Source organism: Bos javanicus, chromosome 15 (genome assembly GCF_032452875.1).
Source record: "Bos javanicus breed banteng chromosome 15, ARS-OSU_banteng_1.0, whole genome shotgun sequence".
NCBI classification, from domain to species: domain Eukaryota; kingdom Metazoa; phylum Chordata; class Mammalia; order Artiodactyla; family Bovidae; genus Bos; species Bos javanicus.
Genome location: NC_083882.1, coordinates 83,155,284 through 83,170,867, shown reverse-complemented (window position 1 = coordinate 83,170,867; position 15,584 = coordinate 83,155,284). Strand labels below are relative to the sequence as shown.

The window sequence follows — 15,584 nt, the reverse complement described above, 5'->3', positions numbered from 1 at the left end:
AGCTCTGGGGGTGAAATGGAAAGTGGGGATGGAAGGAAGAAGGAAGCTCAGGACAACATAAAATAAAAGCGCATTTTGTGCAGATACATCCCCAAACTATTCAAGTCCTTTTGAGACTAATTTCAATGTAAAAAAGTAGAAAGAACCGGAGGACAGGGAATATTTGGTCTATTTCTAGATTAGTTCATGCATACATCTGACCCAAAATATATTTCTTCTCTTTTCTCTAATTGGTGAAATATATTGAAGATTCTGTACTTACAATAGTAAATCAAAAAGTGATTACTTTAATAATCAACTGGAAATAGCAGTCATTAGAGAGAAAATATGAGAAATACATGCATCCACATTCTAAGTGTGTGCTAAGTCGCTTCAGTTGTGCCCAACTCTTTGTGACCCCATGGACTGTAGCCCCCCAGGCTCCTCTGTCCATGGGATTCTCCAGGCAAGAATCCTGGAGTGGGTTGCCTGCCCTCCTCCAGGGGATCTTCCGGACCCAGGAATTGAACCCTCCTCTCTTGTGTCTCCTGCATTGGCAGGTGGGTTCTTTACCACGAGTGCCACCTGGGAAGCTATATATATATATACACACACATCTGGAGACATAAGAGACATGGGTTCAATCCCTGGGTTGGGAATATTCCCCTAGCAACCCACTCCAGGATTCTTGCCTGGAGAATCCCATGGACAGAGGAGCCTGGCAGCCTACGGTCCATAGGGTCGAAAAAGTGGGACATGACTGAAGTGACTTAGTACGCATACATGCAGCACAGGCATATTTGGCAACAGAGATGCAGATCATAGGGAACATAGACTGTATGCCTGATTAATGCCAGGAGTCGTGTGCGCCTTTACAACCATAATCCTCTCCACATTCATCACGTTTCATCCTCGAAACCACCTTGTAAGTAGACAGCGTTATTTCCAAACCACAAATGGTAAAAGTGAGGACAGATAGCACTTGGGTTATTGATTTCAGCTTTATACCACATACTTCTCCCCCATCCCCAGCCCGAGAGAGGACGTTCAATCTCATCCCTCCCTTTTGTTCTTCGAGTCTGTCTAACAGAGCTTAGTGGCTGTGGTGTTCAATCTCATCCCTCCCTTTTGTTCTTCGAGTCTGTCTAACAGAGCTTAGTGGCTGTGGTGTTCAATCTCATCCCTCCCTTTTGTTCTTCGAGTCAGTCTGTCTAACAGAGCTTAGTGGCTGTGGGGATATGCAGAAATGGCAGTGGACAAAGACTAGCTGTCTCTGATTCCCAGGCTCGTAGTCTGAGAAAACCTCAAACTAGGCTCACATTAGATTTCGGGTCTCAATCTGACGGCTCATCTGAGTTTATTGCTCTCAAAAGGCCCAAGCCTCCTCTGCAGCCTCTTCATGGCTGCCTTCATCTCCTGGTTTCTCAGGGTGTAGATCACGGGGTTCAGCATGGGGGTGACGACCGTGTTATTGATGGACACAGCTGTGTCCACGGGCAGCGTGATAAAGGGCCGGCAGTAGATGTAAACACAGGGCACGAAGTGAAGAGTCACCACCAGGACGTGGGAGGTGCAGGTGGAGACAGCTCTGCTCCGGCCCTCCCCAACATGGGATCGCAGCGTGACCAGGGTGACGGTGTAGGACCCCAGGAGCAGGAGGAACCACAGCAGGGTCACCAGCCCGTTGTTAGAGATCAGGAGGAGCTCCAGAGCAAAGGTGTCGGTGCAAGCCAGTCTAACCACCTGGGGCACGTCGCAGTAGAAGGCATCCAGGGTGCTGGGGCCACAGAAAGGGAGCGGAAGCATCAGGATAATCTGGACAGTGGAGTGCAAAGCACCACCCACCCAGGAAGCCACCACCAAGCCCACCCACACCTCTCTCCTCATGATGGTCACGTAATGCAGGGGCTTGGAGATTGCGAGATATCTGTCCCAGGCCATCACAGACAGGAAAAAAATATCCGCCCCTCCAGCAAAGTGGAAGAAAAAGATCTGTGCCATGCAGCCATTGTAGGAGATGGTTTTCCTCTCTGATAAGAGATCCACCAGGAACTTGGGAACGGTGACGGATGAAAAGACGATGTCCAGGATTGATTTGTTCCGCAGGAGAAAGTACATGGGGGTGTGGAGGTGGGACTCCCAGGTGATGGTCACCACGACGAGGGCATTGCCCAGCACGGTTGTGACGTATACAGCTAGGAAGATGACAAACAGGAACAGCTCCAGTTCCCGGAAGTGAGTGAGTTCCAGGAAGACAAACTCCCTCACGTTGGTGTGGTTGCTCTGGCCCATGATGGAGAGCACGCTCTCCCAGGTCTCCCTTTGGAAAAGATACGTCAGGGTGAGCAGCATGGTGCCCTGAGGCAGCAACATCATTGATCACATAGTGTGTTTTTTTTTTTTTTTTTGCTTTGTCTTGTTTTTAACTTTTTATTTTGTAATGGAGAGTAGCCGATTAATGATGTTGTGATAGTTTCAGGTGAACAGCAAAGGAACTCAGCCCTGCATATACAACAACTCATTCAACCCTCAAGGCCCCTCCCATCCAGGCTGCCGCCTAACACTGAGCAGAGTTGCGCGTGCTCTACAGTTGTGGCTCAGTCACTAAGTCATGTCCGATTCTTTTGGACCCATGGACTGTAGCCAGACTCCTCTGTCATGGAATTTTGCAGGCAAGAATCCTGGAGAAGGTTGCCGTTCCTTCTCCAGGAGATCTCCTCAGCCCAGGGATCAAACCCACGTCTCCTGTGTCTCTTGCTTTGCAGGCAGATTCTTTACAACGCACCCCCCGGGAAGCCCTTAGTTGGCTTGGTTGGGCCCCAATTACTATTTTCAAATAATGCTGCTCTCAACGTTTTGTAAATCCATTTTTGTGTGCCTATGAAAAGCCAGACATAGACATACTGGGTCAAAGGATATGCTAATTTTCTAATTTTAAATGATGATGAAGATATTGTAAAGAAACAGCGTAGGGGCCCGAGGGGCAGCTGCCTACGCTGAAGGACACAAGCTCCCGAGTCTGTGCCTTCTGGAAGCTTGAAACTGTGGCAGTCCAGAAGCAGATACCCAGTCCATTTCACTGGTATCAAAAACTTTTGCATCTCTTACACTCTCACAGGGAGAATGAATTGTGTACTGGTCAAGTGCAGAAAGAGGCTTCCCTGATGACTCAAGTGATGGAGAATCTGCCTACAATGCAGGAGACATGGGTTCAATCTCCTGGAGGAGGAAATAGCAACTGACTCCAGCATCCGTCCCTGGGAAACCCATGGACAGAGGAACCTGGCTGAGCACGCACGCGCATGCACGCACGTGCATGCATGCACATATATGCACACACACATATGGAGGTACTGTTTTGATAGTCTTATACTTAAGCTTTGATAGTCTTATTCTTCAAGTTAAGATTTAAAACAAAAACTCCAGCTGTGAAAGCAAGATAAACAGATTCTAAACTGTACCTCATCTGTTAAGTTCCAATGTCAACTCATTAGGTGATACTCAATCTGTACAATAAATTATGAACCTGGGAAAGAAGCAAACAGCCTAACTCTATTGTATTTGTGTTTGAATACTTGATTTCTTTTTATAAGTAGATACTATGAGCTGAAGTAAATGATAATACTTTTTAACTTCTTAGGGAGATGGAATACTGAAGATTTTGTCATCTTAAGAACATAAACATCAAAAAATAAGCTAAAATATTAGAATAAAGTCTAAGTAATTTTTGTTTTACTTTTGGGGAAGAGAAGAACTTTGTAAGCATTACAAAGAAGATGATTAGATTTGGCTAATTAAAATATGAGGATGAATTGAGAGAGTGGTATTGACATATATACCCTACCATGTGTAAAATAGATAGCTAGTGGAAAGATGCTGTATAACACAGGGGGCTCAGCTCAGGGTCTGTGATGACCTACAGGGGTGGGATGGGGGCTGGGAGGGAGGCTCAAGCGGGAGGGGATATACGTATACAGATAACTGATTCACATAGCTGTACAGCAGAAGCTAACACAACATCGTAAAGCAATTAGACTCCAGTAAAAAATAAGGAATTTCCATGTTTTGGAAAATAAAAAACTTGAGAAAACAAGTTTTGTATACGTGAAAAATAAATAAAATAGGCTTAATGTTTTAGATATATAGAGTTCTAATCATTTAGTAAGAAATAGATATTTTAAAATAAAAATGGGTCATGATTCAGAGAGAAATAGAGTTGGTCATACCATTCATCAAATAAGCACAAATTAAAAGTGTGGTGAGATACCACTTCTCATCTAGAAGATCGGCCTATGAAGAAGTGATCCATTGTTGGCATGGATATGGAGAAAGAGACACCTCCATCTATGGTTAATAGGAATGTATACAGGGACACACTTTCTGAGGTCATTCTGGAAGCATGTGTCAAGACAAAATCTGCAAATCTTTTGAGTCAAAAATTCTACTCCAGGAATTAATGCTAAAATGTGAATAAACAAAATGCTTAATGTTATGAGTACAAAGAAAGGTCATCACAGTGAAGTTTAGAAGAGATTAGTTTAAATTACTATCTGATTTATGAAATTGGTTCAATAAGTTATGGCACTATAGAGTAATTCAATATTTGCAGCCATTCAAATTTATAATGTAGAACTTTATTCTTAGATGTGGTAAGATTCTTTTTTAATAAAAGGTTGAAGCACTGAATATATCACATAATCTTATTTTTTGGAGAAAAACTACATGCCTAGAAGAAATCTGGAAAGATGTATACCATTATCTGTGGGTAATTGGATTTCGGTAGTTTTACTTTAAAAAGATATTCTATTGTTTCCTATTTAAAGAAATGACTGTAGGCTCTCTCTCACCTTCAAGATGCCTCATACTCTGCCTGTGGAGGGTTTTTCTCTAAATATATCCACTCCTTACCAGTCAAAAAATAAAAAGACTGTAAATGGCTTCTAATCTTAAAAATCAGGAGAAGAATCCCTCATACACATAATTACAACTTGAAGTAAAAGATTTTTTCCATTAATTTGAACTCTGATGTTATGCTCCTCGTATTTTTCTTTTCCTTCTCTGTAAAATTGTCCTAAGAAAGATAACTTGTTAAGGAAAGAGGGATGGGGGGGTGACAGTTCTAATTATTCTTTTGGGGTGTTCTGGCTCCATAAGGCATTGGCTGGAGCCATCTAGGAATCTAGGACCCACCAAATCAGATCTCTGGAAAATGAGATCAAAGATACTTACTGCTGGCTTCTCTTTTGAATTAAAATGATTCCCCTTGCTCCTCTGACTTCCCTGGTGGCCCAGATGGTATTAGCGTCTGTCTACAATGTGGGAGACCCAGGTTTGATCCCTGGGTCCGGAAGATCCCCTGGAGAAGGAAATGGCAACCCACTCCAGTACTCTTGCCTAGAAAATCCCATGGATGGAGGAGCCTGGTAGGCTGCAGTTCATGGGGTTGCAAACAGTCAGACATGACTGAGCAACTTCACTTTGCTCCTCTTAAAAGGTTTTGGACAGACGATCAGGCCCAAGATCGAGCTAACGTTGAATGGTGGCCTTTCTGTCTCGTAACCTCACAGTTGCCTTGTAGAACTCAGTTATCCAACAATTCTTTTTGAATGGATGAATGAATGAATGGGTGGCTAGTGCCTGATACGAAGTAGTCACCCAACAAGAAATCATTCTTCTTTACTCATCTCCAGTCTCATCTAAACTTCCCTCTCTCACCCCTTATTCACTTTTGCTTCTGCGCAAATCAACTAAATGCCAATTCACAGGAGAGTACCTTGTAAACTTCAAAGCGTTATATAATATTATCATAATGCTAACGTCCTTACATCATCCTGTTTCTTTTCCTGCTCCCAGCTAGCTTTTAATCACTATTTCTTTTTTAAAGAAAGGGACTGTGCTGGTTACTTTCCTAAACTTTGTAGATGCTCAGTAAATGTTTTTAGAAGTTTTTAAAAAAGAATTTTACAGTAGTCCTTCTTTTTAAAAAAATTTTTTTGAAGAATAATTGCTTTACACTGTTGTGTTGGTTTCTGCCATACAACAGTGTGAATCAGCCCTGAGTATACACATGTCTCTTCCCTCTTGAGCCTCCCTCGACCCCCTACCCCATCCCACCCCTCTAGGTCATCACAGAGCACCAGGCCGAGCTCCCTGTGCTATAGAGCAGATTCGCACCAGCTCTGTTTTACACGTGGTTGTGTATATATCTCAACGCTACTCTCTCATCGGCCCCACCGTCTCCTTCCCCTGCCGTGTCCACAAGTCCTTCCTCTACGTTCATCTCTCTATTCCTGCCCCGCAAACAGGCTGTACAGAATGTTTTAATACAAACAATAACCCAATTTGAATGTGTCTTGAGAAGCCTAGTATTTCACCTGAGAAGCAACAGACTTTAATCAGCTGGAGGCGTTTGGTTGTACACGACACACCTGCTTCAGGTTTTCCCGTGGAATGCACGTGGCCGAGTCCCCGCACTGCTCACCCGAAACCGTCACAGCACACCCGTGGTAACTGCTTCTATATTATCACACAAAAGAAAAGGTAAAAAAAGAATTGCGCATGGATATTCTATTTTTCAGGGACTGGACATGGAACACTATCCAAATCATAAAATTACACACGTGCCACGCTGAAGTTGCCTGCTGTTGTGCCTTCAGGATGCCCTCACCTACCTTTGCTTTAGAAAGGGGAGCCGGCCAGGTTCCCCATCTTCACCCAGACAGACGCATCATCTACATTGCTCCCTGAGACACGGGATCGGGAGTCTAACGATGTAGCAGTCAGCATGGGGAATAGTGTCAGGTATTTGTAGGAAAAGTACTTTTCACTGGAGAAGCTGGCAGCTGCAGATGCAGTGGGAGTTATTAAAGTGTTACTAAGCAACACGTATCTCTATTGGAGTTTTCCGATCTAGCTTCCTGTTATTGCTTTCTTTGTAGTTAAACTCCACTGGGGTCTTAGAGCATACTCTGCATGATTTATGAAAAGAATAAAACATTTTATGGTCCAGAATGTGATCTGTCCTGGTAGATGTTCCATGTGAGCTTAAGAAGAATGTGTGTTATGCTATTGTTAGATGAAATATTTTATATTAATTAGCTCCCATTGATTAATGGTGCCGTTCAGTTCAACTGTATCCTTACTGATTTTCTGCCTATTGGATCCATCAATTGCTGATAGAAGGATATTGATATTTCCAGCTATAGAGTGGATTTGTCTATTTCCCCCCGTATTTCTATCAGTTTTGCCTCTTATATTTTGACATTCTGTTGCTAAGTGTATACACACTAAGTATTGTTGTGAATTCTTTGACAGTTGACCCCTTTATCATTATCATTATGAAGACTCTTAATCTCTGATAATTTTCCTTGTTGTAAAGTCTGCTTTATCTCAAATTATTATACCTATTCCAGCCTTCTTTCTGTGTTATCTTTCTCCTTTGCATTACTTTTAATCTATCTCTGTCTTTGAATTTAAAGCTGATTTCTTACAGAAAACATATAGTTGGTTCCTTTAAAAAAATCCCCTCTATACTGTTTTATGTTTATGTATTTGTTTCTATTTTGGATATTACATTATTTTATGGATATATAATTGACATCAGTTCAGTTCAGTCGCTCAGTTGTGTCCAACTCTTTGTGACCCCATGGACTGCAGCATGACAGGCCTTCCTGTCCATCACCAACTCCCAGAGTTATGCAAACTCATGTCCATTGAGTCAACATTCTATGAATTTCAGGTATACAAAATAATGATCTGATATTCGTAAATACTGTGAAGTGATGATCACAAAGAGATGGAAATTTAACACAAATTGCATATACGTATAGAATTTAATTACCACGTCTTTTTTTTTTTTTGCAAAGTAGATGTGATAATTAAATAGTAATCAACTTCAAATGAGTGGTGGCGTCAACTTGGCAGATTTAGAGAATGAAGGTGTGAGAGCATAAGTGACATCCACGAACTGTCAGAGTTGGCGACCATTGGAATTCAAACCTCGATCATTGAAAACTGTTCACCTTGCTGATTATATCAAAGAGCAACTGTGAAGTGTGTGGCCCAATGCTCCGTGAACAGCAGACAGTCAGGAAACACTAATCCTTTTACATGCATCGTGGGGAGTGGTGGAAAGCATCTTGGGGCCTGATCCTTCTTCAGTCAGATAAACACACCTAAACTGATAAAACAGAAGATTTGTATTGGTGTGCAAGACCCAGGATGTTTTGCATATATTACCTTATGTAATCAGCTCTTGCCAGTTTTCAATGTCTTAAAATTTGTGGCCAAGTTTGAGCTTGACCAGTTGGGTTGCCAGTTTGGGTTTGACAGGTGTCTCGGCTGTGAGAATGAAATGGCATAAAATGATACCAGCGCTCTTTAACCTGAGTTGAGTCAGACGGTGAGTTGGGACGTTTGTCCGTGAGTGTGCCCCCTCCGGGTCTGGACCTTGTCCTCTTTCACTGCGGCATCTCCCTTTATCTTAGGTGCCTACAGATCTTAGCTTTCCTTTTAAGATCCTTTCTGAAGAAATGACCATGAAACTTAAAGAATATCCTTTTTTTAAAAAGGAAACATTGGCACTTTAAAAGGGGACCAGCCTTAAACAAACAGATGAATTTCAGAATTTCAGGCAGTAAGGTGCAAATAATGTGGACATTAGGGATCTCCCTGGTACTGAGAATATATTCATACGTGCTCAGTCGCTCAGTTGTGTCAGACTCTTTGCAAACACATGGACTGTAGCCCTCCAGGCTCCTCTGTCCATGGAACTTTCCAGGCAAGAATATTGGAGGGGGTTGCCATTTCTCCCAACTCAGGGGTCAAAACTATGTCTCTGGCATTGCTGGATTCTTTAACACCGAGTCACCTGGGATATGCCGCTTACTAATTCTTTGGGGAGGGGTCTAAAACAGGCAACCTCCTCAGAAATGTTTTCTTTTAAAGTTTTTTTTTTTTTCCCTAGGAGCAAAGTTTCAAACATGGGTCAGGAGACTCACCAGAGGATGCCATTAGAGGAGCAGAAGCAGAAAGGGGAGAATTTGGGTTGAGCTTATAGGAAGGCAGGAAAAACCAGAGTCGTGCCCGGAAAAGAAATGTTAAAGAAGTTCCTGCATCTGACTGAGACTCAGAGTTCAAGGAGGTCATAAACGAGCCTGGGTGGTACATAGTCACACAGAGCAAATACCAGCTGATGGTGGGCAGCCACTCCCAGCCAGTCTGTCCCCGAACAACTTTATATTTTCATTTATTATTCTTTGGATACAGTCTAATCAGGCAAATGTAGCTGCTTCCAGTCCCCAAGCTGCTCTCTGAGACAGAACACTTGAAGCTCATTTATCCTTCCTCTTGATGCTGGGAGTGTGTGTTTGTGGGCAGATACTTGAAGTGAGGGGGCTTCCCAAGTGGTGCTAGCGGTAAAGGACCTACCTGCCAATGCAGGAGGTGCAAGCAATGTAGATTCAATCCCATGGGCTGAGAGGATCCCCTGGAGGAGGGCACGGCACCTCACTCCAGTGTTCTTGCCTGGAGAATCCCATGGGCAGAGAAGCCTGGCGGGCTACAGTCCATGGGGTTGCAAAGAGCTGGACACAACTGAAGCAACTTAGCATTCATTCACTTGAAGTGAGAAGACAAAAAGAGATTGGAGAGAGGCTGTAACCTCTAAGAATTTCTCTTCCAGAAATATTAACCTGTTAATATCCACAGCTCTATGCCGGGGTCCAGCCCTGGTGGATCCAGGGAATTCGAAGCAGGGACAGCGTCGGCGAGGATCAGGAAACAATTGCTTAATTAAACGTTAATTAAGGATATAAAGAGTGGTTAAATAAGGATAGCTCAGTGAAGAAATTCAGTGGAGAAAAGAGGCTGAAATAAGGATAGCTCAGTGAGGAAATTCAGTGGAGAAAAGAGGCTGAATAATTCAGCCAGAAGGTGAGAGAAAGAACGACACGGGGAGACCAAGTTTCGGTGAACAAGGCCCGCACTTTATTTTCCAAAGTAGTTTTTATACCTTAAGTTATGCATAGAGGATAATGGGGGAAGGGGTAGAGTCAGGCAGCAAGCCAGGCTTTCTTCCTGCAAACTTATCATATGCAAAAGTTTAGGTGATTTGCATCATCTTCTGGCCCGGAGGCCTGTTAACATTTTAAGACACTTTCTTCAGAAAACTTATTTTTCTCTAAAGGTGATTAGTCAGGCGCCACCCTCAAAAGCATTAGATAAAGTTGCATTCCTACAGAGCAAAGGTGTGGTGGGCTATAACAAGAAAAAGAATTAACTCAAGGTCCAAGGTTACAAACATATAAAGCTACTACTTAAACCAATCATATTAATCAATACACTGCCAGAGACACAGCAGGAAAGGGATATGGAGACTTAGCAGCAAACATTGGCCCAACAAGTGAAAAACCCTTCACCAATACAATTTCTAATCAATCTTTTAACTACTCAAAAGAATCTGTGTTTAGACAGTTTAGAACATCTCATGCCTCTCACAGTTGGGAGGCTCCGAACAATCACATGTGGCCAGAAAAACCTATTCATGCAGGCTAGAGGACTTCCAAAGGAGTTTGTAGGTTGAAACACTATCACACCCAGGAACTTTATTAACTGGAGCTGTAAGTTAACTCTTTTTTTTCAGAGAGAGGTAGTGGGGGACAGCCCCCCGTAAAGTCAGAGGTGTAGGTGAGAGCACAAAGCAGAAAGTAGGCAGACTCTGGTTTTGGGGGTAGATGCTCGAGAATTTCCAGGGGGACTCCTGAGGCTCGATCCTGCCTTTACGTATGCCGAGCCTCCTTCCTCATGACCTTTGCCACGAGTGGAGCTCCTCACCACCGGTTCCCGGCAGCTCTAGACAATAGGGGAGGGATCTTCCAAGTCTATGGTTAGAAGGGCATTTAGGCAGCTGGTTCTCTACTGCTGCTGCTAAGTCACTTCAGTCATGTCGGACTCTGTGCGACCCCATAGACAGCAGCCCACCAGACTCCCCCGTCCCTGGGATTCTCCAGGCAAGAACACTGGAGCGGATTGCCATTTCCTTCTCCAATGCATGAAAGCGAAAAGTGAAAGTGAAGTAGCTCAGTCATGTCCAACTCTTTGCGACCCCATGGACTGCAGCCTACCAGGCTCCTCCGTCCACGGGATTCTCCAGGCAAGAGTACTGGAGTGGGGTGCCATTGCTTTCTCCACACCCTTCCAAATGATTAGTTACACTTACCCCTTGAATGTTTCTACAAAGGAAGGATTTGCAAAAAATCCACAGCTTCACAAATTAATCACTCTCTGAGGTGTCAAAGACACATTCTTATTTACATTTTCTAAAAGCAGAGACAATCTCCGTCCCAGCCACCAGACCCTGAGATTCACTGTTAGCCACACTGTAAGGAAATAATATAAACACCATACTCTGCAAAAGCCAACATTACTAGGGACAGTGAATAATTCATTTATCAAACAGATATTTGATATGTCCCTAGTGTGTGCCAGACACTGTGGTAGGTTCTGAAAGAACAATACTGAACAAGAGTCGGTAACTGTCCCTGAGGAAGTTGTAGACTAGTGTAAGGGCTTCTTGGTGGCTCAGTCGTAAAGAATCTGCCTGCCAGTGCAGGAGACACAAGAGATGAGGTTCGATCCCTGGGTCGGGAAGATCCCCTGGAGCAGGAAATGGCCACCCACTCCAGTACCCCTGCCTGGGAAACCCCATGGACAGAGGAGCCTGGAGGGCTACAGTCCACGGTGTTGCAAAGAGTTGGGCACGACGCCCCCAACTCTGCCCCCCTGCCACCCACAACCAAAAGACTTCTTCCCTACACGCCTATGAGATGATACATCTATATTGTTTCCTATGAGATAATACATCTATATTGTTTACTATGAGATGATAATACATCTATATTTTTCCTATGAGATAATACACCTATATTGTTTCCTATGAGATAATACATCTATATTGTTTCCTATGAGATAATACATTTATATTGTTTCCTATGAGATAATACATCTATATTGCTTTCAGCCACTAGGTTGGTGGTAATTAGTTACAGCTGTGATAGTAAACTCATACTTGCAGATTCTTCAGATAAAATGATGTACATGCTACATTTTATTCTGCTTCTGGGTAGGGCTCTCATGAGATCAAATGGAGGGTCTAGAGTCTATAAACTGAACAAGTGAAGGTGAAAATGTTAGTCGCTCAGTTGTGTCCGACTCTTTGCAACCCCATGGGTTGTAGCCCACCAGGCTCCTCTGTCCATGGGATTCTCTGGGCAAGAACACTAGAGTGGGTTGCCGTGCCCTCCTCCAGAGGATCTTCCCAACCCTGGGATTGATGCCAGGTCTCCAGCATTGCAGGCAGATTCTTTACCGTCTGAGCCACCAGGTACCTCATAAAAGGTTGTGGTTGTAATACCCATTGTGAGAATGGGTATTACAGGGGAATAGGCTACTTGGGGAATTTCTTTTTGTTTTTCTGAAGTAATCGCTTTCTCTTTTTTAAAAATTAATTTTTATTGGAGTTACTCTACAATGTTGTGTTTCTGCTGTACAGCAAAGTGAAGCAGTCATATGTTTACATGCATGCTAAGTCTCTTCAGTCCTGTCCGACTCTGTGTGACCCCATGGATGGTAGCCCACCAGACTCTTCTGTCCATGGGATCTCCAGGCAAGCATACTGGAGTGGGTTGCCACGCCCTCCTTTGGGGGGTCTTCCCGATTCAGAGATCAAACCCACGTATCTTACATCTCCTACATTGGCAGGCAGGTTTTTTTAAATCACCAGCGCCATCTGGGAAGCCTGATATATGTACATATACCCCCTATTTTTTTGGATTTCCTTCCCATTCAGGTCACCACAGAGCACAGAGTAGAGCTCCCTGTGCTATACCATAGGTTGTCCTTTCGACGATCCATGGTGGGGTCAGTAGACAGATGACCAAGTGCAAAGGTGAGAAAACATGGAAGGAGTGCTTCCATTTTCAAGATGCACACCAACATGTCACTTACCTAAAGACACAGGCAGAGGCTATCATGCCAGGTCTCTGGCAGTTTGGAGACATATGTCTTCAGTCATGACCTAGGAAAACACTTTCTTTTTCCCCAGCATCTTCCACAGGGCATCCTTGATCTCTTTGTTCCTCAAACTGTAAATGAGCGGGTTCAGCATGGGGATCACCAGTGAGTAGAACACAGATACCACCTTGTCTCTGCCAAACGAGTAGCTGGAGCTAGGCCGCAGGTACATGAAAAGGGCTGTCCCAAAAAACAGAGTCACCACCATCAGATGCGAGGCGCACGTGTGGAAGGCTTTCCTGCGACCTTCCACCGAGCGGATCTTCAGGACGGTAGCCACTATGTGACCGTAGGAGACAAGAAGGATGAGGAACGACGTTCCCCCAACAACGGCCACCACGAGGAAATTCACCACTTGACTGGAGAAGGTGTTGGAGCAAGAAAGTGCCAGGACTGGTGGGAGGTCACAGAAGAAATGGTCGATGAGGTTGGGTCCGCAGAAAGGGAGCCGAAATATGAAACTGGACTGGATCAGGGAGCTCAGGAAGCCGCTGACATAGGCTCCAAACACCAAGCGTGTACAGAGGCCCTGGGACATGACGGCGGAGTAGAGCAGGGGGCTGGAGACGGCCGCGTAGCGATCGTACGCCATCGCCGTCAGCAGGAAGCACTCGGTTAGACCTGCGCCCACGAAGAAGAAGAACTGAACGGCGCAGCCCAGGAAGGAAATGCTCTTCCGTTCCCGGAAGAAGTCGGAGAGCATCTTGGGAGCCACTGCGGAAGAGTAGCAGATGTCGACGAAGGACAGGTTGCCGAGGAAGGAGTACATCGGCGTGTGTAGACGGGTGTCACCTCTGATCAGAAAGATGAGGGCCAGGTTCCAGGCCAGGGTCACCAGGTAGATGCCCAGGAAGGTCACAAAGAGGAGGGCCTGCAGTTGTGGATGGTCTGCAAACCCCAGGAGGATGAACATGGTCACCGACGAGCCATTCCAGGCCCTAGATGTGGACATGTTTCCCATGGATGACGACAAGATGCAGACCTGGGATCACAATAATAACCCACAGGACAAATGATGTCAGCAAATAATTATTAAATGCATAGGAGGAAGGCAGAGTATTACAGACAGTTACATGCGTGCGTGCTAAATCACTCCAGTTGTGTCTGACTCTTGGTGACCATTTGAACTGTAGGCTGCCAGGCTCCTCCATCCATGGGGTTTTCTCGGCAAGAATACTGGAGTGGGTTGCCATTTCCTCCTCCAGGGACTCTTCCCTACCCAGGGACTGAACCTGTGCCTCCTGCATTCCAGGCAGATTCTTTACTGGCTGAGCCATCGGAGAAGCCCACAGAGAATTACAACACAGAGAATGCAAAGATTTTCTCTTTCTCTTTCCCTTAGAAGGCAAATGTCTTAAATATTTGCTTTTTAATATAATACAGAGTGGTTTACATGAGCTTATGCTTTGGATTCAGACTCTCTGGGTTTAACTGCTACGTCTACCATTTGGTAACTGTGTCACTTTGGGTGAGATGGCTAACATCTCTAGACTTCAGTATCCTTTTAAAATGTGTGGGACTTCTCTGTGGTCCAGTGGCTAAGACTCTGCACTCCCCATGCAGGGGGGCCTGGGTTCAAACCCTGGTCAGGGAGCTAGGTCTCCTATGCCACCGCTCAAGAGCCTGCATGTTGTAGTTAAGACCCGGGGGAGCCAAGTAAATAAATAAATATTAAAAAAAGGTGACAGTGCTTACTTCACGTGTTTGTTTTAAGAATAAAATAAGCCAACATGTATAAAGTGACTGGCACCTAGTAAGTCCTCAAAGAAAGTTATTATTAGGACAGCTTCCTGTGCCCCAGGTGAATCATATCATGCCCTGACCTAACTATTTACCTAGCATTGTTCCAGTTTCAATATTGGAACGGAGAAGCCAACAGAGGGACAGGGCTCAGCTATTTAGATGGGAAACAATCTGTAAGGCATTTAAAATGTTTTTAATCCAAAGGATTAGGCCAGATGTGCATAGAAATGCTCTTAATTGTCTTCACGACCCAGATAATCATGATGGTGTGATCACTGACCTAGAGCCAGACATCCTGGAATGTGAAGTCAAGTGGGCTTTAAAAAGCATCACCACGAACAAAGCTAGTGGAGGTGATGGAATTCCAGTTGAGCTATTTCAAGTCCTGAAAGATGATGCTGTGAATGTGCTACACTCAATATGCCAGCAAATCTGGAAAACTCAGCAGTGGCCACAGGACTGGAAAAGGTCAGTTTTCATTCCAATCCCAAAGAAAGGCAATGCCAAAGAATGTTCAAACTACTGCACAATTGCACTCATCTCACATGCCAGTAAAGTAATGCTCAAAATTCTCCAAGCCAGGCTTCAGCAATACGTGAACCGTGAACTTCCTGATGTTCAAGCTGGTTTTAGAAAAGGCAGAGGAACCAGAGATGAAATTGCCAACATCTGCTGGATCATGGAAAAAGCAAGAGAGTTCCAGAAAAACATCTATTTCTGCTTTATTGACTATGCCAAAGCCTTTGACTGTGTGGATCACAATAAACTGTGGAAAATTCTGGAAGAGATGG

At 44.3% G+C, this 15,584-nt stretch overlaps 2 protein-coding genes across 2 annotated transcripts; both read right to left on the bottom strand.

Annotated features, from left to right (window-relative positions):
* Positions 1–709: 709 nt before the first annotated feature.
* On the bottom strand, positions 710–2,594 carry LOC133261541 (olfactory receptor 4D6). The gene has a single exon (XM_061440007.1). It carries the CDS (start codon positions 2,353–2,355, stop codon positions 1,327–1,329), a length of 1,029 nt encoding a protein of 342 aa, XP_061295991.1. The 5' UTR covers positions 2,356–2,594; the 3' UTR covers positions 710–1,326.
* A 10,460-nt stretch (positions 2,595–13,054) lies between these two features.
* Positions 13,055–14,037, bottom strand: LOC133261540 (olfactory receptor 5A1). Its single transcript, XM_061440006.1, has one exon. It carries the CDS (start codon positions 14,009–14,011, stop codon positions 13,055–13,057), a length of 957 nt encoding a protein of 318 aa, XP_061295990.1. The 5' UTR covers positions 14,012–14,037.
* Positions 14,038–15,584: the final 1,547 nt, after the last annotated feature.

Bases quoted from the DNA above. Each gene is read 5' to 3' on its own strand.
- LOC133261540 (XM_061440006.1), bottom strand. From the start codon at position 14,011: ATGGGAAACATGTCCACATCTAGGGCCTGGAATGGCTCGTCGGTGACC.
- LOC133261541 (XM_061440007.1), bottom strand. From the start codon at position 2,355: ATGATGTTGCTGCCTCAGGGCACCATGCTGCTCACCCTGACGTATCTT.